The sequence below is a fragment of the Bos indicus genome, chromosome 14 (assembly GCF_029378745.1).
Source record: "Bos indicus isolate NIAB-ARS_2022 breed Sahiwal x Tharparkar chromosome 14, NIAB-ARS_B.indTharparkar_mat_pri_1.0, whole genome shotgun sequence".
Classification (NCBI taxonomy): Eukaryota; Metazoa; Chordata; class Mammalia; order Artiodactyla; family Bovidae; genus Bos; species Bos indicus.
Genome location: NC_091773.1, coordinates 74,213,523 through 74,241,171, shown reverse-complemented (window position 1 = coordinate 74,241,171; position 27,649 = coordinate 74,213,523). Strand labels below are relative to the sequence as shown.

Sequence of the window (27,649 nt, the reverse complement as noted above, 5' to 3'; positions counted from 1 at the left end):
TTGTCTGATGAGTAATTTGAGAAGAAATATCAGAGAAGACTAACAACAGCAACTTAAGAGAGACTTCACAAAACTTTGTGCCAAAGAAATATAGAGAGTTTTCCAGTGAATCCAGATTAAAGTCAAAACCTCACTCATCCTCTAAAATCTAATCCAAATGTCACTTCCTCTAAGAGGCCTTTTTGGTACCATTACCTTCCCTTAAAAGAGCTGATTCCTTTTTCAACCATGTTTTATCCATAACCCTGTTAGGACATTCTTCACTATAAAGTACTCTTTCTTTACTTTTGTTTTCCCATTCACCTCCATTAACTCAGTCCCAAAAGTGTGACCTCCTTAAAAGCACATGCTTGTAGACCTAGAACTTAATACAAAACCAGGCAGGTGGTTAACCAGGCACCAGGCAGGTGAACAATAAGAGAATGACAACTGAATGAATGAGCACGGCAAACCTGAACTGCTTTACATTGTTACTCAAAGGAATCTGTTTTGGCTAAACCTTGTCATTATCCTGACAGCTGCCCATGAATTAAGATCCCATGAGTTTAAAACGATGAGTGAATTGATTGTTTTAGCATTTGCTAATCTCAAAATTTCTAATAACTTAGAAAATACCATCATCTAGGAACTTCAAAGATATTTACTCCTTATTACTTACACATACAAGCTAATTCATGGATGAATGAATGAAAAATATTCTTGTGTCTTTATCATCTCTTCATATCTTTAGTGGAAGTTAATTTCAGACCTGTATGCTTAGCTGAAGATAGCAAAGCTATTCTACTGCTATAATATTGAAGAAGTCACTCCTAAAATGCAAGTTCACTGTCTGTTAATATTCTCAGCATTTTCCTGTTCTCCATTGTTACCTCACTGAGTCAACCAAGGGGTCAGAGTGTTTTCCAAAATATGAAATGCTATTAAGATTCATCTGAAGGAATAACCTAAGAGCTCTAAGTTCATTACAATATTATAAAAGCAATTCCTGTGATATTGCATATACTGAGAATTCAGAGTCAAATGTTACAGACAACTTAAAGGGAAAATGTGACCCAAGGTTAACATGCAGAATTGTTAATGTGGAATAATGAGTGGTTAAGAGCACACACTTAAAGCTAGTGTGTCTGAGCTTGAATCCACCACTTATAGCTATGGAATTTAAACAAGTTACTTCATCCCTCTAAATATCTTTATCATCTATTAAATGAGAATACCAATAATAATGCCTACCTACAGATTAGATATTCCACGTGAAATAAAACTTTCAGTACATTTTTAGCTATTACTATTATTATTATTATTATTGCCCTATGATTATGAAGATATTTTAGGCCACAGGCTTAACTGAGTCTTTCTAAAGCTTCCTGACATATACAGTGAAATAACGATTATACCTCTTTCCCACAATAAGGCAAAGTGGTTGTCTGAGGAGGCTTTACAAGTATCTGAGAAAAGAAGAAAAGTGAAAGGGGAAAAAGGGAAAGATATGCCCAGCTGAATTCACCAATGTTCTAGAGAATAGCAAGGAGAGATAAGAAAGCATTGCATTATTCTTAAGTGAACAGTACAAAGAAATAGAGGAAAACAACAGAATGGGAAAGACCAGAGATCTCTTCAAGAAAATTGGAAATGTCAAGGGAACATTTTATGCAAGGATGGGCACAATAAAAGAGAAAAGGTAAGGACCTAACAGAAATAGAAGATATTTAGAAGAGGTGGCAAGGATACACAGAACTATACAAAAAGAGATCTCAATGACCTGGATAACCATGGTGGTATAGTCACATAGCAAGAGCCAGACATCTTGGAGTGTGAAGTTAAATGGGCCTTAGGAAGCATTACTATGATTTGTTCATAGTGGAGGTGATGAATTCCAACTGAGCTATTTCAAATCCTAAAAGATAATGCTGTTAAAGTGCTACACTCAATATCAGGAAATTAGGAAAAATCAGCAGTGGTCACAAGACTGGAAAAGGTCAGTTTTCATTCCAGTCCCAAAGAAGGGCAATGTCCAAGAATGTTCAAACTAACATACTGTTGAGCAATTTCACATGCTAGCAAGGTAATGCTTAAAATCCTTCAAGCTAGGATTCAGCAGCATGTGAACCAAGAACTTCCGATGTATAAGCTGGATTTAGGAAAGAAAGAGGAACTAGAGATCAAACGGCCAACATTCATTGGACCATGGAGAATGCAAGAGAATTATATATATATACACACACATACTTCTGCTTCATCGACTATGCTAAAGTCTTTGGCTGTGTGGATCACAACAAACTCTAGAAAATTATTAAAAGTTATGGGACTATCAGACTACTTGTCTCCTGAGAAACCTGTATGCAAGTCAAGAAGCAATAGTCCTGGACATGGAACAACATACTGGTTCAGAATTGGGAAAGGAGTATGTCAAGGCTGTATATTGTCACCCTGCTTATTTAACTTATATGCAGAGTACATCATGTGAAATGCCAGCTGGATGAAGCATAAGCTGGGATCAAGACTGCTGGGAGAAATAACAACCTCAGATATGCAGATGATACCACTCTAATGGCAGAAAGGGAAAAGGAACTAAAGAGCCTCTTGATGAGGGTGAAAGAGAAGAATGAAAAAGCTGGCTTAAAGCTTAGCATTAAAAAGATAAGATCATGGCATCTGATCCCATCACTTCATGACACATAGTAGAGGGGAAAGTGGAAACAGTGACAGATTTTATTTTCTTGAGCTCCAAAATCACTGTGAATGGTGACTGCAGCGATAATATTAAAAGATGCTTGCTTCTTGGAAGAAAAGCTATGACCAACCTAGACAGCATATTAAAAAGCAAAGATATCACTTTGTCAACAAAGGTATGGATAGTCAAAGCTATGTTTTTTCCAATAGTCATATGCGGATATGAGAGTTGGAACATTGAGAAGGCTGAGTGTCAAAGAATTGAGGTTTTCAAATTGTGGTGCTGGAGAAAACTCTTGAGAGTCTCTTGGACAGCAAAGAGATTAAACAAGGCAATCCTAAAGGAAATCTACCCTAAATATTCACTGCAGCTGAAGCTCCAATACTTTGGCCACCTGATGCAAAGAGCAAATTCATTGGAAAAGACCCTGATGCTGGGAAAGATTGAAGGCAGAAGGAGAAGGGGACGACAGAGGATGAAATGGATGAATAGCATCACTGACTCAATGGACATGAGTTTGAACAAAATCCAGGAGATAGCGAAGGACAGGGAAGCCTGCCATGCTCTAGTTCATGGGCATGCAAAGAGTCAGACACTGCTTAGTGACTGAACAGCAAACAGCAACTCCTTCACACTCAGCAAACTCCACACTAATAAAGTAGACATATAACTCCTGAGTCAATAAGAATAAATGATTTAGAATTGGATAATATTAACCTTTGAAAGGACACTGCCATCTATACAGAGAAGGAAAAAAAGAGGTTTTCCAGAAGGCTGGAGAACCATCTGGTAAATTGTTCTTCACCACAGAAATGCAGAACACAACACTGAGTGATGCTCAGTCCAAACATTGCCCTAAAACTTACTTCCTGATTTATTTATTTTAATTGGAGGACAATAGCTTTACAATACAGTGTAGATTTCTGCTGTAGAACAAAGCAAATCAATCCAAACTATATATATATATATATATATACCTCCCTTCTGAGTCTCCCTCCCACTCACAACCATCCCGCCCTTCTAGATCATCACAGAACAGCAGGCTGGACTCTCTCTGGTATAGAGCAGCTCCCCACTAGTTATCTATTTTACACATGGTGGTGTTTATATGGGGCTGCCCTGCTGGCTCAGCAGTAAAGATCCACCTACCATTGCAGGAGACACAGTTTTCATCCATGGGTCGAGAAGATCCTCTGGAGAAGGAATGGCAATCCACTTCAGTATTCTTACCTGGGAAATCCCATGGACAGAGAGATATGTCTGACTTTTTGTGACCCTATGGACAGCAGCATCCCAGGCCTCCCTGTCCTTCACCATCTCCTGGAGTTTGCCAAGTTCATGTCCACTGAATTGGAGATGCTACACAAACATATCATCTTCTGCCACCCTCTTCTCCTCCTGCCCTCAATCTTTCCCAGCATCAGGGTCTTTTCCAATGAGTCGGCTCTTCGCATCAGGTGGTCCAAGTATTGAAACTTCAGCTTTAGCATCATTCCTTTCAATGAGTATTCAGGGTTGATTTCCTTTAGGATTGATTGGTTTGATCTCCTAGCTGTCCATGAGACTCTCAAGAGTCTTCTCCAGCACAACAACTTGAAAGCATCAATTCTTCAGCATTCAGCCTTCTTTACGGTCCAACTCTCACATCCATACATGACTACTGGAAAAACCATAACTTAGACTATATGGGCCTTTGCTGGCAAAGTGATATCTTTGCTTTTTAATACACTGTCTGTTTTTTCATAGCCTTCCTTCCAAGAAGCAAGACTCTGCTAATTTCATGGCTGCAGTCACTATTCACAATGATTTTGGAACCCAAGAAGAAAAAATCTGCCACTGCTTCCATGTTTTCCCCTTCTATTTGCCATGAAGTAATGGGATCAGATGTCATCATCTTAGCTTTTTTAATGTTGAGGTTTAAACCAGCTTTTTCACTCTCCTCCTTAACACTCATCGCAAGGTTCTTTAGTTCCTCTTCACTTTCTGCCATTAGAGTAGTATCATCTGCATATCTGAGGTTGTTGATATTTCTCCCGGCAGTCTTGATTCCAGCTTATGATTCATCTGGTTGGGCATTTCGCATGGTGTACTCTGCATATAAGTTAAATAAGCAGGGTGACAATATGCATACAGCTTTGTCATACTCCTTTCCCACTTTTGAACCAGTCAGTTGTTCCATGTAAGGTTCTAACAGTCTACAGCTGAGGACAACTTAGCAACTAAACAATAACTGGTGACCCAATGGTAAAGAATCTGCCTGCCAGTGCAGGAGACACAAGAGACGTTAATTCCACCCCTGAATCAGGAAGATCCCCTGGGTAAGAAACGGCAACTCACTCCCGTACTCTCACCTGGACAGAGGAGCCAGGCAGGCTACAGTCCATGGGGTCACAAAGAGTCAGACGTGAGTGCGTATGTGTTAATGCTACTTTCTCAGTTCTTCCTGTGCTCTCCTTGCCCCACTGTGTCCACAAGTTAGTTCTCAGGGTCTGTGTCACCATTCCTCCTCTGCAAATAGGTGCATGAATACCATTTTCCTATATTCCATATATATCTGTTAGTATATGATATTTGTTTTGCTCTTTTTGACTTACTTCACTCTGTATAACAAATTCTAGGTTCATACACCTCATTACAAATGACTCAAGTTCGTTCCTTTTATGGCTGGGTAATATTCCATTGTATATATGTACCACAACTTCTTTACCAGTTTATCTATCGATGGGCATCTAGGTTTGCTTCCATGTCCTGGCTATTATAAACAGTGCTGCAATGAACATTGCGGTACATGTGTCTTTTTGAATTGTGATTTTCTCAGAGTATGTGACAAGTAGTGGGGATTGATGAGTCATATTGCAGTTTTATTTCTAGTTTTTAAAGGAATCTCCACACAGTTCTCCATAGTGGCTGTATAAATGTATATTCCCACTAACAGTGCAAGAGTGTTCCATTTTCTCCATATCCTCTCCATCCTCTGTATTTGTAGGTATTTGTCGATGGCCATTCTGATTGGTGCGAGGTGACACCTCACTGCGGTTCTGATTTTCATTTCTCTATTAATGAGTGATGTTGAAAATCTTTTCATGTGTTTATTGGCCATCCGAGTGTCTTCTTTGGATAAATTTCTGTTTTAGGTCTTCTGCCCACTTTTTGTTTGGGTTGTTTATTTTTCTGGTATTGAGCTACATGAGCTACTTGTATATTTTGGAGATTAATTCTTTGTCCATTGTTTCCTTTGCTATTATTTTCTCCCATTCTGAAGGTTGTCTTCTCACCTTCCTTATAGTTTCCTTCACTGTGCAAAAGCTATCAGCAGATGAATGGATAAAGAACATACTTTGATACATACACACAATGGAATATTACTCAGCTATAAAAAGGAATATATTTGAGTCAGTTCTAATGAGGTGGATGAACCCAGAGCTTATTATACATAGTGAAATAAGTCAGAAAGAGAAAGACAAATATCGTACATTAACACATGCATATGGAATCTATAAAGATAGTCCAGATGATCCTACATGCAGGGCAGCAAAAGAGACCCAGACATAAAGAACAGACTTTGAACCCAGTGGGAGAAGGAGAGGGTGGGACAATTTGAAAGAGGAGCATTGAAATGTAATCATTACCTTATGTAAAGTAGGTGACCAGTGAAAGTTTGATATATGACACAGGGCACCCAAAACCAGTGCTCTGCAATAATCTGGAGGGATGGGGTGGGGAGGGAGGTGGGAGGGGGGTTCAGGATGGAGGGGACACATGTGTGCCTATGACTGATTCATACTGATGTATGGCAAAAACCATCACAATATTGTGAAGTAATTATCCTTCAATTAAATAATTTTTTAAAAAAGAAAACAATTCCTTAATCATATGGTGACTTTATTAAAACCATAGTGTCTAGCTCTTGTAAACAATTTAGAAGTATCCATGAAGATTACATAAATAAACACAAGTTACAACAGGCAGAGGAGAGATAATAAATCAAATCTGACTAGCATAGCTAGATCCTAAAAGCCAGTTTGGTTACTCTTCACATTTTGCCAATTTCCATGTGTGAGATAACATGCTACATTGTGTGAATTTAAGTGTTACATTTAATTACTTGATCTGCCTGTCTTATGTTAGTCAGTGGAGAAATATTTATTGCACTCCCCAGATGAGTAAGTTCAGAAACCATGTTTGCAGGAAACCATCCAAGGGTGGAATAAATGCTAAGCCTCTAAAAATTCCTCTCTCTTCTCTTAAAACTCCTGGAAGGCAGGAAATAACTTGTGTTTTTCTGTATGTGCCCTGTCCAGTGTTCACCCTCAAATGACATTAAACTAGAATAAATAAAACCTTAGAATAGAGCTATCCTCCAAAATGAAAATTAATTAATATGTCGCAGTTCATAGGGCACTTCTTTTATGAGTGAGGAAAGCTAGTTTCAGTAAGGATACGCGTTGCAGGTACTGAAATACGGAACCTGACTCTTAAAACGCTTTATTGCACAGAGTGTAGTTAGGCAGATCCAGACTTCGTTTGCCACTCAACTGCTCTTTTGCAGCATGCAGACCCACCAATTGTCCTGAAAGATGTGATTTTCATTCTTGGATATTGCAGCCCTCTACAAAATGTACCAAAAAGTCTCTGAAAGCAACTAAAGTGATTCTTTCCTTTGAACTGACTTTCAGATCATCCTTTCCCATAAATTTTTGCCAGTCATTCACAGTCTACAAAATAATAGTGATTCAATTCCTCATTCACTAACTCTCTGGTAACTTCCATATTTCAGCATGAATATAACTGAATCTTTTTACGGTATTTTTGTTAAATATTTGTATGTAAAGTCATATGTACACTCTGCTATCTCTCCAGTGATAGCTTCTTAATGACTGAAGTATTTCAGGCATTTAATTCAGTGTTATGCACAGTGTGAGTACTCACCAAATATATACAATGCCTTTATTCTAATAAGCTACCTGTTGAGCCACAAGGGAAGCAATAAGTTCATCACCTCATCACAAAGCAAATATAAAGAAAGCTGCAAATTTATGATATTTGGCTTTGACTTTTATAAGTCCTAGTTATATTGTAACTCTAGGATACTGTATCATGGACCTCATTAACAAGGGTTCCCTGATGTAATAAACCCGAAATAAACTATCTGGTTTACTCCCAGTTCTATCACTTGTTACTTTTAATACTTGAGGCTAGTCAATCTACTCTGAGACTCAGTTTTCCCATCTTTGAAATGGAAATTGTTGGGGAGAACACTTACCACCATCCACTCATTCCAGATATTCTCTTCCAGGAGGAATTCTTTCCTTGGAATAATATACCCAGCCAATGGCTGCACCATCCATGCCCCCTCTCTCATCAGGCCTGTCCTCCTTTTAGGAGAAAAAGAGTATTTTACCTGACTGATAACATAGTAGCTCATCCTTTTTTCTTCCCTTTCTCTTTGGAATCTTCCTGCCTTCGTATTATTTATTCAGTTCAGTTCAGTTCAGTTTAGTCGCTCAGTCGTGTCGTACTCTTTGCGACCTCATGAGTCGCAGCACACCAAGCCTCTCTGTCCATCACCAACTCCCGTAGTTCACTCAGACTCACATCCATCAAGTCAGTGATGCCATCCAGCCATCTCATCCTCTGTCATCCCCTTCTCCTCCTGCCCCCAATCCCTCCCAGCATCAGAGTCTTTTCCAATGAGTCAACTCTTTGCATGAGGTGGCCAAAGTACTGGAGTTTCAGCTTTAGCATCGTTCCTTCCAAAGAAATCCCAGGGCTGATCTCCTTCAGAATGGACTGGTTGGATCTCCTTGCAGTCCAAGGGACTCTCAAGAGTCTTCTCCAACACCACAGTTCAAAAGCATCAATTCTTCAGTGCTCAGCCTTCTTCCCCCATCAAATATCTATAGGGAAAATATTACAACACAAGCTTGTCTTATGATATTATATTTGGTAGAACATAAAACATTTTTATGTGTGAGGAGTTAGTATTTGATTTTAATAATTCTATCATTTATTTCATAGTAAGTTTTTAAAGGAAGATTGATTTACTCATTCAATCAGATGCTAAATCTACTAAAGAATAAACTTAAGTGAATATTTGCAACTATGCTGGAAATAAAACATCTTCCATCCAACAGATTCAGTTATACATGGTTTATTTAGTAATAATTTAAACTTCTAAATAGCTGAAAGAAAATGCTGGATACAGTCTAAGAGTTTAGAGATCCAGTTTAGATTCAGAGAGTGATCCGAATATTGGCTGCAAAGGTTTTTAAAAGTCTGGCACTGTCATAACTTTACCTCTGTGAACTCTAACGATTTTTAAACATGATCTTGTAACTCTGAAAAAACAAAAACTTGAAATGAGCACACCAGATAACTCCGCATGCTTTTCAGCCAAGAACTGTAGTCTTCTGCTGGCCATAAGATCCTTCCACAGCCTAAAGTAACAATAGGTAGATTATCATGACTTTCATTCATTGTCCTAAGTAATGCTGAACAACACAGATACAGCCCACGTTTTCATAGAGATCACATTTGAAACAAGAGCATGGCTACACAGTTAAGCCATTTTCAGTAATGCATAAGCCAACCTTGACAATCATCTTATAAAGTTGATAATTCTCACTTAAACTAAAATTGTTGTTTTAGTTGCTAAGTCATCTCTGACTCTTGCAACTCCGTGGACTGTAGCCCACCAAGCCTTCTCTTCATGGGATTTCCCAGACAAGAATTCTGCAGTGGGTTGCTATTTCCTTCTCCAGGGGATATTCCTGACCTAAAGTCGAACCCATATCTCCTGCATTGGCAGGCGGATTCTTTACCATCAGGCCAACTGGGAAGCCCAAACTAAAATTGGCAAGATTCAAACACTGTATTTTCTAAATAAAGTAATTTTTGAAAGAAAAGTAATATTTATTGGGTATAATCTTATTGCACATTATCCTATTTAATTCTCCTAAAACACTTAAGAAAAAATATTGTTTTCACTCTTTAATATATGAAAGAAATGAGACTCACTGAGATTACAAAATACGAAAGAGGTCATACACATTGGTTAATGAAGAAGGAAACATTTCACTCCATTAGATATCAAAGCCTCATATATTTCTGCTAGAATTAGATAAGTTAGTGCCAATTATACCCCATGGACTTTCCAGGTGTCTCAGTGGTAAAGAATCCATCATCTCAATGCAGAAGCTGCAAGAGATGCTGGTTTGATCTCTGAGTTGGGAAGATTCCCTAGAGGAGGAAATGGCAACCCTCTCCAGTACTCTTGTTGCTGGATAATCCATGAACAGAGGATCCTGGCGGGCTACATTCCATGGAGGTGCAAAGAGCTGGACATGACTGAGCACACACACACACACACACACACACACACACACTCTAGGGTTCAAATTCCTAAAGAGAGACTTTCTACAGCATTTGCCTTAATCTGGTCATATCCCAATTCTAAGTTGCTATTCCAATAAGAAAGATTTCTAAGGATAAAAATGATGTATATAAAGACTTTAGTCATAACTTTTGTAGATAGCAATGTAGAGCTTATTTGTGTGTCCCAGTCTATGTACAAAGAGCCTGTGTGTCCCAGTTTATGTACAAAGAGCCATTCACACCATAGACAGTCAATAAGTGCCAAATTAAAATGTTAATACATAAAAAATAAAGCAAATTATAGCCAACAGGATTGGTTCCATAAGGTTTAAATCCTTCCTAACAGATACCATTATCAAAGAGACATATCAACACTTTAAGATTACTAGACTGAACTTCTTTAAAACATATCCTTGCTCACATATAACATAACTCTTCATATAAAAGTGTGCTGAAAGTGTTAGTCAATCAGTAATGTCTGACTCTTTGCAGCCCCCTGGACTGTAGCCTGCCAGGCTTCATATCCAAGGAATTCTCCAGGCAAATACACTAAATATACAAATTCTCCAGGCCATTTCCTATCCCAGGAGATCTTCCCAACCCAGGTATCAAACCCGGGAATCTGCATCGCAGGCACATTCTTTACCTTCTGAGTTACCAGGAAGCCCTAAAATTGTGTTGAGTGGGGCCAATTCAGTCATGCTCCATCTCTCAGTACTCTATATGTGAGAACAGTTGAACTGATTCAGAATACAGCAATATAATTTCTTATGTTCAGTTGCTGGCTGGCTCTGCTTCTTAATAGCTGTGGGACTTGACACAAGTAATAAACGTCTCTGTGCCTTGATTTCTACATCTGCAAAGTGAGAATGACAATGGTATCTACTCTATAGTGTTGCTGTATTAAATTAATTACTCTATGGAAATTGCTTACCTGACACATAGCGAGCATTATATGTGTTAGCTGTTATTGCTGTTGCTATATTGTTGCTGCCATTTTAGAAATTCAGTACCTCGTGTCCATAACCCCATAATCCACAAAGGGCTTGAAAGATGAGATTATGGCCAGCCAGAATCTCTTCCTCAGGAGTTCTGTGTTGTGAAACAGAATCAACACCATAGACGTGTCCCTACAGAAGTCAGAAGAGCTGAGATGCAGGTAGTGAGGGCTCCAGGCTGGGCAATAACTGCTCTATGAACCTGTCAATGTCCTCTAGTCAAAGACCATCAGCAGCACATCCGCAGTTCTATGAACTGGATTTACTGACTCACTGCAAGCAGGAGTTCTGTAACACTAGGAATCACAGGACATTTCAGTAAGATATTAGAAATAATTTGTTATAGGATTTGGGCTTATTTTAGGTGATTTTGAGGAGCATTCAAGAAAAACAGGTATCTTCCCTATGTTGGATACCATCTGGAAGAGGAGTGATTCTCTGATTGGATATCTTAATTTGTATCTAGACAATGAAAACAATGAGATCAAGTTAAAGCTAAAATTGTTAAAGAAGCAGTAGGTACTCACTATTAGCCAAGAAAGGGAGATGTTTGTTCATTTTTGTGGTTTGAACAATGCTTTTACCTCTGTTCAAACGTGATCATGAAGTGGTCTTATTTTGTCTTGCTCTACAGTGGCAAAGGAGCCTTGTCTGAGGTTGGTGTTCTATGAAAGTTATTTATATTGAACAGGAGAATGCCACAGATTCACTGAGAATGCCAAGCCAGCTCCCAGCTAATAGCGGCTGCTTTGCTCTTTCTCAGACTAGGTAAGAATGTTTTGCTTTAAGGGCAAAACTTGTAAAGTATTATTATATTATTTACATAGATTGACAGGTTTATAATTTATAGGTCTTTTATGTTCGTTGTATAACTTGAGTCTCTGAGAACAATTCTGGGAGAGAGGTAAGCCGTAGGGCCTCCACATTGTGTAACACTAGGGGGCCCATTTACACTTTTTTCACACTGGCACCTCCCCAGCGGGAATAGTGTCCCCTGGAGTTGTACAACAGGGTTTCCCTGGCAGGGCAGACATTTCTATTCCTTTTTACAACTGGGAAAATTAAGAAACTTCCTGCGTGTTCCTTAGTTCTCAATAAACTTTAGAGTTCTCTCTGGAAACCTGTTCAGCTGCTGCTGCTGGATCCCTGCTTCAGTCATAGTTTCTGGATCCCTCTCTGGATCCCTGCTTCAGTCATAGTTTCTGATTACACAAGCCTGTGCTCTTATGACCTAGACTATACTGGCTACTACAATAAGAAAGGTTCTGCCTTCTTCCATAATTTTGTTTGTGTCTGCCCAAAAAAAGGACACTAAAAAGGGTACTAAATTTACAATCTCTTTCATACAGTCACTGCCTAAAGCAAAAAAAAAAAAAAGTTTGTGTGTGTGTGTGTGTGTGTGTGCATTGTCTAAAAAATATACCTTAGTATATTTTGCATACAAGATAAGAGTGACAGATGGAGAAAATGATTTTGAGTTCTGAAGTCATTTTGGAAAACAAAATATCCTGCTAAATTCAGAGGCTAAAAATTTTAAATGCAGACAGAGCTACTAGTAACATGGCTTTCCACTCTTGGAAACCTGCCAAGTAAAATGTCCAAAGCAAATGGAATTTCCCATGAAGTATCCATTAATAGTTAGTTTTGGTCCATCATTGTCTTTTTATAGCTGGGAAATTCCCTCTTGCTACTAAATTCCTCTCCTGGGACATCACATAATGTGAAACTGAAAATGGAATACTCTAGCAGTTCCCGGAAAGAATGTGAGCTTTAATTCAAATAGATTTGTGCAGAAATCATGTCCCTGTAATTTAAAACTCTGTTGACTTTGGGGAGTTGCTTTACCTCTCTTCATTAAATTACCATCCATGCTTCTTTCGCCTAGTATCCAAGTGTGCTCTGGACTTCACTATCATATGCTGGACTTCCCTATCAGAACATGTATCACACTCTACTGTAATTGTATGCTCAGGTTCTATCTCCCTTAGAATACTAAAAGTATTTTAAGGATAGAGATCACATGTCTTTGGTTATCCTTGTAGCACCTACATTATGGCACATAATATTTGCTAAATTTGTCTGTTGCCTTAAGGAGTTGGATTAGAGATCTGAAGAATCAAGGAAAGCTTACCTCTCATTTACACGTGTGCTTGCTCAGTTGCTCAGTTGTGTCCAACTCTTTGTGACCATGCGGACTGTAGCCCACCAGGCTCCTCTGTTCATGGGATTCTCCAGGCAAGGATACTGGAGTGGGTTGCAATGCCCTTCTCCAGGGGATCTTCCTGGCCTAGGGATAGAACCCAGGTCTCCTGCATTGCTGGCAGATTCTTTCCTGCTGAGCCCCCAGGGAAGCCCAACTCATTTACATACCTTTCTTATAATTCTTGTGATTCTGTTATGGTAGTCCCAGGAAACTAATACATCGAAGTTCAACTTTTTAACACCTTCTATTTGGAGCTGATAATCGACTCACAGGAAATTGCAAAAATAATACAGAGAGGTCCCTCATATCCTTCACCCAGTTTCCCTCAATGGTTACCAGATGCATTTAGACCAAACAATAGAAAAAAAAATAGAATATGAAATGTTTTTAAATCTTTTATTTGTACTTTTAATAAGTGGTTTATTTTTCCACTTTTCTGTCTTGTTTCTAATTTAAGAGACTATGAGAGATTTCAAGCATATCACTTCGAGCAACTATGTCCCCAAAATAGCACATACAGCATAAATAATTTTTTATTCTCAGTAAATGGAAAAATGTGTCTTAATATGATTTTACAGAATTCTGAATAGATGAATTCAACATATACATATCATGCTTCTTTTTAACCTAATTTCCATAAATATTCTCATTTTTTGTTTCTCATTTAGTTGATATAGTTTAGCATCAGTATTCTTTAGGTTTTCTGCCTTTAGCCATTCTTTATGGCCATTAATTAAACACTATACCCTCCACAAAGACTCATTTGAAAAGACCCTGACGCTGAGAAATACTGAAGGCAAAAGGAGAGGGGGACGGCAGAGGATGAGATGGTTAGACAGCATCACCAACTCAATGGACATGAATTTGAGCAAACTCTGGGAGCCAGTGAAGGACAGAAAAGCCTGGTGTGCTGCAGTCCATGGTGTCGCAAAGAGTCAGACATGACGGAGCACATACACACACAAACACACACATACACCCAAGAGACATGATATATATATATGTATGTCCACATATATTATTTATTTCGTATTTAAATCTATTAACTTTTTATTGAAGTGTAACCATACATATATATATGAAAAGTGCACATTGTATAACCTCAAAGAATTTTCACAACTGAGCATACCCATGTAACTGGCACCAAGAGTCTAGGTCCTAGATCAAGAAATAATATTTCTATCACCCCAAAATCCTCATCATGTCCCTTCTAGTCACTATGGCCACCCTACAAGAGTAGCTATTATCCTGATTTCTGAAAGCATAGGCTATTTTGTTTATTTTTGTACTTAACAGAAATTGACTCATAAAATGTATACTTTTCTGTGTTCAGCTTTTTTCATCTGATATTATATTTGTGATTCATCAATATTGTAGCCTATTCAATACCATTGCTGTTTCATATTCCATTATGTTAAATGTGCCACAAATTATCTACCCATTCTACTGGTTATGGATATTTGGGTAATTTCCAGTTTGAAGCTATTATAAATAGCATTACTGTGAGGATTCTAGTATAAGCTGTGATTAATCACTCAGACGTGTCTGACTCTTTGCGACCCCATGAACTATAGCTCGGCAGGCTCCTCTGTCCTTGTAGGTTTTCCAAGCAAGAGTACTGAAGTGGATTGCCATGCCCTCCTCCAGGAATCTACCCAACCCAGGGATCAAACGCAGGTCTCCTGCATTACAGGCGCACAGATTCTTTACTGTCTGAGCCAGCAGGGAATATCAGTATACCTAGACAATAGAATGGGAAAGAGTAGAGATCTCAAGAAAATTAGAGATTACAAGGGAACATTTCATGCAAAGATGGGCTCAAAAAAGGACAGAAGTGGTGAAGGACAGAAGTGGTGTGGACTGAACAGAGCAGAATATATTAAGAAGAGGTGGCAAGAATACACAGAAGAACTATACAAAAAAGATTTTAGTGATCTGGATAACTATGATGTTGTGATCACTCACCTGGAGAAGACATCCTGGAGTGAGAAGTCAAGTGGGCCTTAGGAAGCATCATTATGAACAAAACTAGTGCAGGTGATGGAATTCCAACTGAGCTATTTCAAATCCTGAAAAATGATGTTGTTAAAGTGCTGCACTCAATATGTTAGCATATATGGAAAACTCAGCAGTGGCCACAGGCCTGGTAAAAATCAGTTTTCATTGAATGCCAAAGAAGGGCAATGCCAAAGAATGTTTAAACTACTGCACGTGCACGCGTGCCAAGTCATTTCAGTCGTGTCCGACTCTTTGCCACCCCATGAACTATAGCCCACCAGGCTCCTCTGTCCATGGGATTCTCCTGGCAAGGGTTGCCATTTCCTTCTCAAGCTACTGCACAATTGCAGTCATTTTACATGCTAGTAAAGTAATCAAAATTCTTCAAACTAGGCTTCAACAGTATGCAAACCAAGAACTTCCAAAGTTCCAAGAACTTCCAAGCTGGATTTAGAAAAGGCAGAGGAACTAAGTCAAATTGCCAATATCTGTTGGATCATAGAAAAATCTAGAGAATTCCAGAAAGACATATATTTCTGCTTCATTGACTGCGCTAAAGCTTTTGACGGAGCAGACCAAAGCAAACTGTGGAAAATTCTTAAAGAAGTGGGAATACCAGATGACCAGACCTGCCTCCTGAGAAACTTGTATTCAGGTCAAGAAGAAATAGAACCAGACATGGAACAAAAGACTAGTTCAAAATTGGGAAAGGAGTACATCAAGGTTGTATATTGTCACCATGCTTATTTAACTTACATGGAGAGTACATCATGCGAAATGCGAGGCTGGATGAAGCACAAGCTGGAATCAAGATTGCAGAGAGAAATATCAATAACCTCAGATACGCAGACGACACCACCCTTATGGCAGAAAGCAAAGAAGAATTAAAGAGACTCTTGATGAGATAAAAGAGGAGAGTTAAAAAGTTGGCTTAAAACTCAACATTCAAAAAACAAAGATCATTGCATCCAGTCCCATCACTTCACAGCAAACAGACGGGGGAAAAGTGGAAACAGTGACAGACTATTTTCTTAGGCTCCAAAATCACTACAGATGGTAATTGCAGCCATAAAATTAAAAGACACTTGTTCCTTGGAAGCAAAGCGATGACAAACCTAGACAGCATATTAAGAAACAGAGACATTACTTTGCCAACAAAGGTCCATATAGTCTATCATCAAAGCTATGGTTTTTCTAGTAGTCACATATGGCTGTAAGAGCTGGACAATAACAAAGACAGAGAGTCGAAGAATTGATGCCTTCAAACTTGGTGCTAGAGAAGACTCTTGAGAATCCCTTGGACAGCAAGGAGATCAAACAAGTCAATCCTAAAGGAAATCAACCCTGAATATTCAATGGAAGCACTGATGCTGAAGCTGAAACTCCAATACTTTGGCCACCTGATGCGAAGAGCCAACTCATTGGAAAAGTCCCTGATGCTGGGAAAGATTGAAGGCAGGGGAAGAAGGGGATGACAGAGGAAGAGACGGTTGGATGGCATCACTGACTCAACGGACATGAGTTTGAGCAAACTCCAAAGAGATGGTGAAGGACAGAAAGCCTGGCTTGTGGCAGTCCATGGGGTCGCAAAGAGTCGGGACACAACTGAGTGACTGAACAACATACCTAGACAAGGAATTACTGAGGATGCGCATATCTGTAATTTTAATAGATTCTGCCACAGGGTTTGAATAGTTGGTTATACCAAATGGCACTCTTATCAGCAATGTACAAGAGTTCCAATTGCTACAGAACCTCATCCACACTTGGTATATTCTGTCTTTTTCATTTCAGTTATTCTTGTATTTGTGTAGTGTTATTTCATTGTGGTTTTAACTTGTAGTTCTCTAATAACTAAAGATATAGAATACCTTTTCACATTCATTTGCTATTTACTGTTTAGATATCTCCTCTTGTGAAGTATCTATGTCCACTCCTTAATTTCCTATTGGATTATTGGAGCTTTTAAATTTAAAAATTTTTGAACCACGTGACTATAATACTATTTTTTAATTTAAAAGAAATGCAATTAAAATATAAATTTTATAGACTTCTATGCTGCATGTTCTCTCCTTCTTAGAGATTTATAATATACTAGTATTTCAGAAGCTCTAAAAAGTCTTAAACTTTTCAACCACAGAACAGTTTGGAGAAATGCTGCTTCCATTCTTATATAATCTTTAGTTTCATGGAATTAATAATTTTTTTTCGCTTTCCTATAGTTTTAAATCTCCTGCTCAAATTTTATCACATATTTCTTTAGATCTATCAAACATCTAGCTATATAACTACACACAAATACTCAAAATTAATCATCTAAATAAATAATTTTTATCAGTCTTTCTTCTTGGAATCTGCCATCTCCTTGCTCCAGTGAAAGCAATTGCTCTCTGATCCGGCCACATATCTTTCACCTGGCATTTCCCTTCACATCCTTCTGGTCCTGTTTTCTGGGCCCCATGTCTTTCTTGTTTTGCTGTCATGTTCTATTGCAGTACATCCTCTAGTAGTTTTCTTTTTTAAAAAAGTATATAGATGGAAAATAAATGTTTTTGCATCCTTTATGTATGTGAAATGTTTTTATTCTGCTCTTATACTTTATGAATAGTTTGACTACAGAATTCTAGATTGGAAGCTATTGTAATACAAAATTTGAAATTTCACTGCAGTGTTTTAGCATAAAAGCATGATCACTGAGAAATCAGATGCCATTCTAATACCCACCCGTTTGTTCTTGTTTCTTCCCTCTGAATTCTTAGAATCTTCTATTTGCTTTTAGTGTCTTGATCTTTTTAATGATGTACTTTAATATAGGTCTTTCTTATTCACTGTGCTGTGTATGTGTGTGTGCGTGCGCACGCGCTCAGCTGTGTTGGACTCTTTGTGACCCCATGGACTGTAGCCTGCCAGGCTCCTCAGTCCATGGGGTTTCCCAGGCAAGAATACTCCAGTGGGCTGCCATTTCCTCCTCCTCTTCCCACCCCAGGCATCAAACCGGCGTCTCTCGAGTCTCCTGCATTGGCAGGTGGATTCTTTACCACTGCGGCCACCTTAGCTGGTAGACCCTTTCAATATGAAGACCTTTGACCTTTGATCCTGGCAAAAATTCTTGAGTTATTATTTTGATAATTTCCTCCCTACTTTTTGTTCTCTTTCTCTAGAGCTCTTAGTTTGTAAACTGAATGAATGAATGAATACGAAAAGTTTTCTAAGCACTTTTTGTAGCAAAAAGCTTATTTAGAAATAAACCACAGATTATCAGACCATAGCTTTAAAGCTAAGCAATTTAAGTTACCAGATTTCAAAACAATCTTTATTACAGCTTCCATTAATTGAAAAATGTAGCATTGCTACTCACATTTCCGGCAATAAAGAAATAAAGGAAGAGTTGAATTTCCCTAGGCAGAAATCCCTGATTCAACTCAAGCATTTCCTATTAATTACGTTTTAGAACTCATTAAATGCCTAGCACGAACTTGCTATTGTGTACAATGTCTGCACCACACGTTGCGAAACAGCCATTTCAGGTGTAGACAGGTGTTTAAGGTAAAAAAAAGACGAAAAGATGCTTCCATCGTTTTTCAGTTGGCATTAAATACTGCGTTCTTCCCAGATCTATGAGAAAGAAACGTTTGCAGTCTTACCTGAAATCAGAGAGAAGGAATCTCTCAAGGCTATTTTTCAATCTCTGGCTGTAATTATGGGCGTCAGGAGAAAACATAGGTGAGGGGAAGAAAACTATGTTGCTAGTAGACGGGACCAGAGGAGAGTCTTCCAGGCGGGAGGGCCTGCGGACCAAGTGTGAGGCGGCTGAGGGGAAATTTCCTCATAGGAAACCCTTCCAAACCCTGGCTGGTCGAGGGCGCGGAGAGAAGACGCACTGAGCGCCCCGGGCTCCTTTCCCACTCTCTGGCCGTCGCCCGCGCCGCGCCGGCCTGGGACACGCGGTCGGAACTCCCGGCGGCGGCGACCTCGGGCGGACGCGCGGGAAAGCCCCCGGCTCGGCGTCCGCCCGCTGACGTCGCTGGAGCGTCTGTGGAGGCGGAGCTCCGAGCGGCCGGCTGCCGCGCCCTGGAGGGCCGGGTCGGCGAGAGGAAGCCCGTCTCCGGAGCGCCCCGTCTCCTCGGCCTTAACCTGTCTCCAGAGAGAGTTCGCCCGGGCCCTGGATAAGGAGCGTGGCCGCGGGCCGCCTGGGGGATGAACGGCCTCGCGACCTAGTGTGCGGCCCCGCGCCGGGCGGAGCTGCGGCCGCGGCGGGCACTTCCGGGAGCGGCCGGCGGCCGGAGGGCCGGCGCGGCCCGCCGCCATGAGCGCGGAGCCCGTCTACAGCGCCTTGCCCGCCATCCCGTACCACAAGCTCGCCGACCTGCGATACCTGAGCCGCGGCGCGTCCGGCACCGTGTCGTCCGCCCGCCACGCCGACTGGCGCGTTCAGGTGGCCGTGAAGCACCTGCACATCCACAGCCCGCTGCTCGACAGGTAGGGCCGCGGTCCTGCCCCTCTCACTGGCTCTCACCCCGGGCACCTGGGCTCCGGAGCCCCGACGGCGGTGACCGCTTCCCCTCGAAGCGGCCCTTCGAGGCTTAGGCTCACCTGGGGGAAAGGCCGGCTTCTCTGGAGATGCCACAGTCTCGCTTCTTGTCACTGCTTTGTTATTTTTTTCCTAGGCTTCCTTTCTCCAGACACCAGAGCCAACAATCACAGCCCAACTCTAAACGTCCTCTCTACTGAAATTCAGTTGTGTTGACTTCGTTTTTTTCTTTTGAAGTCTAACTCTAGGGTCGCATCGCCCAATGGGTAGCGTTTAGCCACACATAGCTGTTGAGTGCTGAAAATATGGCTGTCTGAACTGAAATGTGTTCTTAGTGGGAAATACACGTTCGATTTCTAGCACTTACTATCAAAACTTGTAATATCTCATGTATAATTTTATATGATACGCTTAGATGGTATCTTTTGATATGTTGTGATAAATATATTGGTAAAGTTCACTTTGCATATTTCTTTCTACCTTTTTTTTTTAAGTGGCTACATGAAAATTTCAAATTGTATATGTGGGTCACGTGTTTTTATTGACCAGCACTGCTGTAGAATCTGGGACGTTTTGCTTTGGGCTTTTTGTTGTGGTTTTGGTTTACTACGTGTAGTCAGAGAAGTTTAGACATCAAACTCAACTCAATTTAGTTTCTCCTCACTCTCACGGGAAAGGAAGTCTGTCTCTGGAGGAAACTTGTGTAATTTTTACTAACAATAAACTGGAATCAGAAGACTGTTAAATGACAAAACTTTTGAATGCCTCTCCCATTGAACAATTTTAGTGCACTATCTAGATTTCATGGGAGGGCTAGCATTAGTTTCTGTTTCCAGAAAAACCTTTCAACTATGTGTATTGGTCAGTGTGTTTAGTCAGTGCGTTTTCCTTCCGGTAGAAATCTAACTAGGCTCTGCATTCAATTCTTAGCAAGTTAACACCCATGATTGCAAACATTCTCCTCTCCCACCTCCCCCAATGAAAGTGAAAGTTGCTCAGTCCTGTCTGACTCTTTTCTACCCCCATGGACTATGCAGTCCATGGGATTCTCCAGGGCAGAATACTGGAGTGGGTAGCCGTTCCTTTCTCCCCGGTATCTTCCCAACCCAGGAATCGAACCCAGGTCTTCCCCCTATATCATGTAAGTGAAAATACATCATGCTAGATGCCTGATTTATGGCAGAAAGTGAAGAGGAACTAAAAAGCCTCTTGATGAAAGTGAAAGTGGAGAGTGAAAAAGTTGGTTTAAAGCTCAACATTCAGAAAACAAGATCATGGCATCTGGTCCCATCACTTCATGGGAAATAGATGGGCAAACAGTGGAAACAGTGTCAGACTTTCTTTTTTGGGGCTCCAAAATCACTGCAGATGGTGACTGCAGCCATGAAATTAAAAGACGCTTACTCCTTGGAAGAAAAGTTATGACCAACCTAGATAGCATATTGAAAAGCAGAGACGTTACTTTACCAACAAAGGTCCGTCTAGTCAAGGCTATGGTTTTTCCTGTGGTCGTGTATGGATGTGAGAGTTGGACTGTGAAGAAGGCTGAGCGCCAAAGAATTGATGCTTTTGAACTGTGGTGTTGGAGAAGACTCTTGAGAGTCCCTTGGACTGCAAGGAGATCCAACCAGTCCATTCTGAAGGAGATCAGCCCTGGGATTTCTTTGGAAGGAATGATGCTAAAGCTGAAACTCCAGTACTTCGGCCACCTCATGCGAAGAGTTGACTCATTGGAAAAGACTCTTGATGCTGGGAGGGATTGGGGGCAAGAGGAGAAGGGGACGACAGAGGATGAGATGGCTGGATGGCATCACTGGCTGGATGGCATCACTGACTCGATGGACGTGAGTCTGAGTGAACTCCGGGAGTTGGTGATGGGGAGGGAGGCCTAGTGTGCTGCGATTCACAGGGTCGCAAAGAGTCGGACACGACTGAGCGACTGAACTGAACTGAACTGAGATGCCTGATTAGTTGTCAGTATCCAACAGCAGTTAAATTCCTCAGTTTCAGCCCTGCTAATGCTACTGACTTTCATCTGCCTGTGGTTTCTTTTCGTTCTCTTGCTATCAGGCTTGGATGGGCAAGGTCCCACAGTAAGTTTGAGATACCTCTAGGGATTGCTTCCATTTTTTGTGTACCATAATTCAGATTGAGTGATACACAGGGTATGTTTACCCTAGGTCTTGAATTCTGTGTAGCAAGTATGGGGCAATTACATATATATGTATGTGTATGTAGTCAACTTTGAAGGGTGGTAATTGACTAGAGAGGGTGGATGTATTTGAGAATCAACTTAAAATATATGGAAATCGAGCAGTTACGGACTCATTAGGTATTTTAAAGCAGATTGATCCTCCCATTTTGGATGCTGCTTCTCAAGATTTTAATTTATCTAAGTTTTGTGCCATTTGGAGCCAAGAAATGAAGCGGGAGTTCACTTTCCATGTTCATTAACAATTTTCATAATCCAAAATTCCTACCAAATTGGGTAGGAAATTAATTCTGCCTTCAAAGAAGCCTTAAGGACCAACACAACACTCTGGCATTACTGCACCGTGTATTTCCTCCTGCTCGTTACCTAGAATGTTAACATTATCTGTGTTTATGACATCTCAGCATAGCACTGGATATGCAGTTGACTCAAAGGATGGCTGTGTCCTCACTTATGAAGTAGGAATAACAAATACATGTACTTCTTGGGCTCTCGTGTGGATAATGTTTGCATTGTTCTTTGAGAGGAAAGAAAAATAAGTTTATGTGCTATTACATTTTCTTATTTTAGTGATTGATGAGTCATTCTCTATAACCTGACTTCTGCCCAATGAATGGACCTTCCCCAGCAATCTCCCAGCTCCTATGAGTACATGAGTTTGACTGGTTGTTCAAACACCTTGTGTAAACAATTTAACTGTTTTGTGACTGAAAATTTATTTTTTGCCAATATGTCTATAGAAGCTGTGTTTTACGTTTCTGGGTTTTTGTTTTGTTTTGTTTTTTAATATATTGGGTTGGCCAACAAGTTCATTCATATTTTCTGCAAGATGGCATGGAAAAACCCAAATGAACTTTTTGGCCAACTCAATAAAAACCTATTTTTAAATTGTTGTAGCTTATTCTGTTTTCCCACTCTCTCCTTCTTTTCAAAATATAACTTCAGGAATTTTCTTTCTCTGATTAAGCAGTAATAGGAAAAAACAAAGGTGTTAGAACCCACAATTGCAATTCAAATCTGACTCCAAACCTGCCACTTATTATTAACATGACCATTAGAAAATTATTCATTTATCTAAGCCCAGTGTGGCAACCCACTCCAGTACTCTTGTCTGGAGAATCCTAGGGACGGGGGAGCCTGGTGGGGTCGCACAGAGCCGGACATGACTGAAGCGACTTAGCAGCAGCAGCAGCAGTGCTCTCATAGGGATAATAAAACCAACTTTGGTAAAGTGACATAGTAGGATCACAAGAGAAGGGAGAATGCCTCATACTCCTAATGGGAGGAGGAATTAGTATGTTAAGTATCACCAAGATTTCCCCTAGCATGCCCTCTCTATAATTCTCAGGGTATCTAGGAACCTTCAGGTCAATCCTGGGTTTTCCCTGCAAAGGTGCTACTCTGTAACTGTCTTGTTGATCTACCTTTCTTAAGGCAAACACACACCTCTTTCAATTTAGGGAACAAATTTAATTAAAGCTGGTCTCACAGACCGGTATAATTGGTTGTCTCACAGTTGGGGTACTAAGTGTCTAAAGAACAGGAAGGATAGAGGCTCTTGATGTATTTTTGTAACTCTTGAATTTAGAAACATGTAAATATATTACCTGTTCAAAACATGGATGGCTAAGATATTTTTTCTTTATTTTGTTTATTGTTTGTTTTTAAAAGGAAGCCTCATAGTCTGGTCTGGAATGTGTTTTTCAGCAGCCATTCGTCAAGATCTTGGGTGGTTTAAACAAAAGCATCCAGAAAAATTTTACATTATATGCAAGATGACAGTTATATGAATTTCTTTTAAATAAGCTTTTTAATGGAAGCATAACATGTGTATCAGTTCAGTTCAGTTCAGTCGCTCAGTCGTGTCCGACTCATTGCATGTGTATAGAAAAACACAAATATAATTGTTCAGCATGACATCACAAAGTAAAGATAACTACAGTCACCACCCACATAAATAACTATATCACTTCTTAGTCATTACTCGTCATCCTTCCCAAGGGTGAATACTATCCTGAATTCTAAAACCAAAGATTAGGCTTGATAGTGGTTAACCTTTACATAAATTGAATACATAATGTATCTTTAATTTCTGGCTTCTCTTATCTAACATTGTAAGATTTATCCATGTTGTTACCTGGAGCAGGTAACCTTCATTTTCATTGCTATAAAGTATTCAGTATTCTACTTTATAACACATTTATTTATCCATTCTGTTGTTGATAGAGATGTTTCCATTCTTTGGCTATTAGGATGAGAGCTTCTATGAACATTGTTGTGTATGTCTTTTGATGTACACACGTACGCTTTTGCATTGTATTCTCTTACTATGCCTAGTAAGAGAATTTGAGGAATTTTTTGGTCCCTGAAGCCTCAGTCTTAGTGGTTTTGGAGGTTTTAGTACTTAAGGGAGGTATGTTTCCTAGGAAACATGGTTTCAGTGAATTAGAAGTGGACATGGCTTGCTGGCAAGATTTTTTTCCTGTCATTAACCAATGTGGGTGGGGGAAACATTATTGACAGAGGAGAAAGATTCCTTTTAAGAGGGGGAACTTGGATTGCTGTTGTACAGTGGAGTAAGTCCCTGGAGATGGAAATGGCAACCCTCTCCAGTATTCTTGCCAAGAAAATCCCATGGATAGAGGAGCTGGTTGGATGAGCCACAGTCCATGGGGTCACAAAAGAGTCTGACACAACTGAGTGACTAAATGACAGTCATCAGTTCAGTTCAGTTCAGTCGCTCAGTTTTGTCCAACTCTTTGCGATCCCATGAATCGCAGCACCCCAGGCCTCCCTGCCCATCACCAACTCCCTGAGTTCACTCAGACTCACGTCCATCGAGTCAGTGATGCCATCCAGCCATCTCATCCTCTGTCGTCCCCTTCTCCTCTTGCCCCCAATCCCTCCCAGCATTAGCATCTTTTCCAGTGAGTCAGCTCTTCGCATGAGGTGGCCAAAGTACTGGAGTTTCAGCTTTGGTATCATTCCTTCCAAAGAAATCCCAGGGCTGATCTCCTTCAGAATGGACTGGTTGGATCTCCGTGCAGTCCAAGGGACTCTCAAGAGTCTTCTCCAACACCACAGTTCAAAAGCATCAATTCTTTGGCACTCAGCCTTCTTCACAGTCCAACTCTCACATCCATCATGACCACTGGAAAAACCATAGCCTTGACTAGACAGACCTTTGTTGGCAAAGTAATGTCTCTGCTTTTCAATATGCTATCTAGGTTGGTCATAACTTTCCTTCCAAGGAGTAAGCGTCTTTTAATTTCATGGCTGCAGTCACCATCTGCAGTGATTTTGGAGCCCAAAAAAGAAAGTCTGACACTGTTTCCACTGTTTGCCCATCTATTTCCCATGAAATGATGGGACCAGATGCCATGATCTTCGTTTTCTGAATGTTTAGTTTTAAGCCAACTTTTTCACTCTCCACTTTCACTTTCATCAAGAGGCTTTTTAGTTCCTCTTCACTTTCTGCCATAAGGGTGGTGTCATTTGCATATCTGAGGTTATTGATATTTCTCCCGGCAATCTTGATTCCAGCTTGTGCTTCTTCCAGTCCAGTGTTTCTCATAATGTACTCTGCATAGAAGTTAAATAAGCAGGATGACAATATACAGCCTTGATGTACTCCTTTTCCTATTTGGAGCCAGTCTGTTGTTCCATGTCCAGTTCTGACTGTTGCTTCCTGACCTGCATACAAATTTCTCAAGAGGCAGGTCAGGTGGTCTGGTATTCCCATCTCTTTCAGAATTTTCCACAGTTTATTGTGATCCACACAGTCAAAGGCTTTGGCATAGTCAATAAAGCAGAAATAGATGTTTTTCTGGTACTCTCTTGCTTTTTCGATGATCCACCAGATGTTGGCAATTTGATCTCTGGTTCCTCTGCCTTTTCTAAAACCAGTTTGAACAACTGGAAGTTCATGGTTCACATATTGCTGAAGCCTGGCTTGGAGAATTTTGAGCATTACTTTACTAGCATGTGAGATGAGTGCAATTGTGTGGTAGTTTGAGCATTCTTTGGTATTGCCTTTCTTTGGGATTAGAATAAAAACTGATCTTTTCCAGTCCTGTGGCTACTGTTGAGTTTTCCAAATTTGCTGGCATATTGAGTGCAGTACTTTCACAGCATCATCTTTCAGGATTTGAAGTAGCTCAACTGGAATTCCATCACCTCCACTAGCCAAATAGCTTCTACTAGAGAGTGAAAGTGAAAGTCGCTCAGTCGTGTCCGATTCTTTGCAACCCCATGGTCTCTACAGTATATGGAATTCTCCAGGCCAGAATACTAGAGTGGGTAGCCTTTAGTGCAGTATGTTATACTTCCTTAATAAGGTATATTATACTCCCTTAATCAATAAAGTCAGTCAGTCATCACAGCCTGGGCATTCTATTCAGCTAATGTTTTTCTTCCCATTTCCACTGCAACCTTTATAGCTTCAGACCGTCATTGCTTCACATTTTTTGTAGTTTTGCTTTTTTTTTTTTTTTTTAATTTTATTTTTAAACTTTACAATATTGTATTGGTTTTGCCAAATATCGAAATGAATCCTCAACAGGTATACATGTGTTCCCCATCCTGAACCCTCCTCCCTCCCCATACCATCCCTCTGGGTCGTCCCAGTGCACCAGCCCCAAGCATCCAGTATCGTGCATCGAACCTGGACTGGCAACTCGTTTCATACATGATAGTATACATGTTTCAATGCCATTCTCCCAAATCTTCCCACCCTCTCCCTCTCCCACAAAGTCCATAAGACTGATCTATACATCAGTGTCTCTTTTGCTGTCTCGTATATAGGGTTATTGTTACCATCTTTCTAAATTCCATATATATGTGTTAGTATACTGTATTGGTGTTTTTCTTTCTGGCTTACTTCACTCTATATAATAGGCTCCAGTTTCATCCACCTCATTAGAACTGATTCAAATGAATTCTTTTTAATGGCTGAGTAATACTCCATTGTGTATATGTACCATAGCTTTCTTATCCATTCATCTGCTGATGGACATCTAGGTTGCTTCCATGTCCTGGCTATTATAAACAGTGCTGCAGTGAACATTGGGGTACACGTGTCTCCTTCCCTTCTGATTTCCTTAGTGTGTATGCCCAGCAGTGGGATTGCTGGATCATAAGGCAGTTCTATTTCCAGTTTTTTAAGGAATCTCCACACTGTTCTCCATAGTGGCTGTACTAGTTTGCATTCCCACCAACAGTGTAAGAGGGTTCCCTTTTCTCCATACCCTCTCCAGCATTTATTGCTTGTAGACTTTTGGATCGCAGCCATTCTGACTGGCGTGAAATGGTACCTCATAGCGGTTTTGATTTGCATTTCTCTGATAATGAGTGATGTTGAGCATCTTTTCATGTGTTTGTTAGCCATCTGTATGTCTTCTTTGGAGAAATGTCTATTTAGTTCTTTGGCCCATTTTTTGATTGGGTCATTTGTTTTTCTGGAGTTGAGCTTTAGGAGTTGCTTGTATATTTTTGAGATTAGTTGTTTGTCAGTTTCTTCATTTGCTATTATTTTCTCCCATTCTGAAGGCTGTCTTTTCACCTTGCTAATAGTTTCCTTTGTTGTGCAGAAGCTTTTAAGTTTAATTAGGTCCCATTTGTTTATTTTTGCTTTTATTTCCAATATTCTGGGAGGTTTTATTGG

At 40.1% G+C, this 27,649-nt stretch overlaps 2 protein-coding genes across 8 annotated transcripts in view; one reads left to right on the top strand and one right to left on the bottom strand.

Moving 5' to 3' along the window:
- Window positions 1-6,532: 6,532 nt before the first annotated feature.
- Window positions 6,533-19,552, bottom strand: LOC139186974 (uncharacterized). Of its 6 annotated transcripts, none has more exons than XM_070802942.1 (5): window positions 18,889-19,552; window positions 15,212-15,315; window positions 13,175-13,330; window positions 8,969-9,108; window positions 6,533-8,568 (listed from the first exon to the last, which is right to left on the bottom strand). In XM_070802942.1, exon 1 carries the CDS (start codon window positions 19,550-19,552, stop codon window positions 18,983-18,985), a length of 570 nt encoding a protein of 189 aa, XP_070659043.1. In that variant the 3' UTR covers window positions 6,533-8,568; window positions 8,969-9,108; window positions 13,175-13,330; window positions 15,212-15,315; window positions 18,889-18,982. The 6 variants fall into 6 exon arrangements, with proteins under 6 accessions (XP_070659043.1, XP_070659044.1, XP_070659042.1 ...); XM_070802943.1 differs by having other exon boundaries at window positions 9,041-9,108; XM_070802941.1 differs by lacking the exon at window positions 8,969-9,108.
- Window positions 19,551-27,649, top strand: part of RIPK2 (receptor interacting serine/threonine kinase 2) — a 39,968-nt gene continuing 31,869 nt past the window's right edge. For both annotated transcript variants that reach the window (XM_070802940.1, XM_019973970.2), the window contains exon 1: window positions 19,551-19,723. In XM_070802940.1, coding sequence (XP_070659041.1) covers window positions 19,551-19,723 — 173 coding nt within the window. The remainder of the gene's footprint in view (window positions 19,724-27,649) is intronic.

Excerpts from the sequence above, each read along its gene's own strand:
- LOC139186974 (XM_070802942.1), bottom strand. The coding sequence starts at position 19,552 with ATGGCGGCGGGCCGCGCCGGCCCTCCGGCCGCCGGCCGCTCCCGGAAG.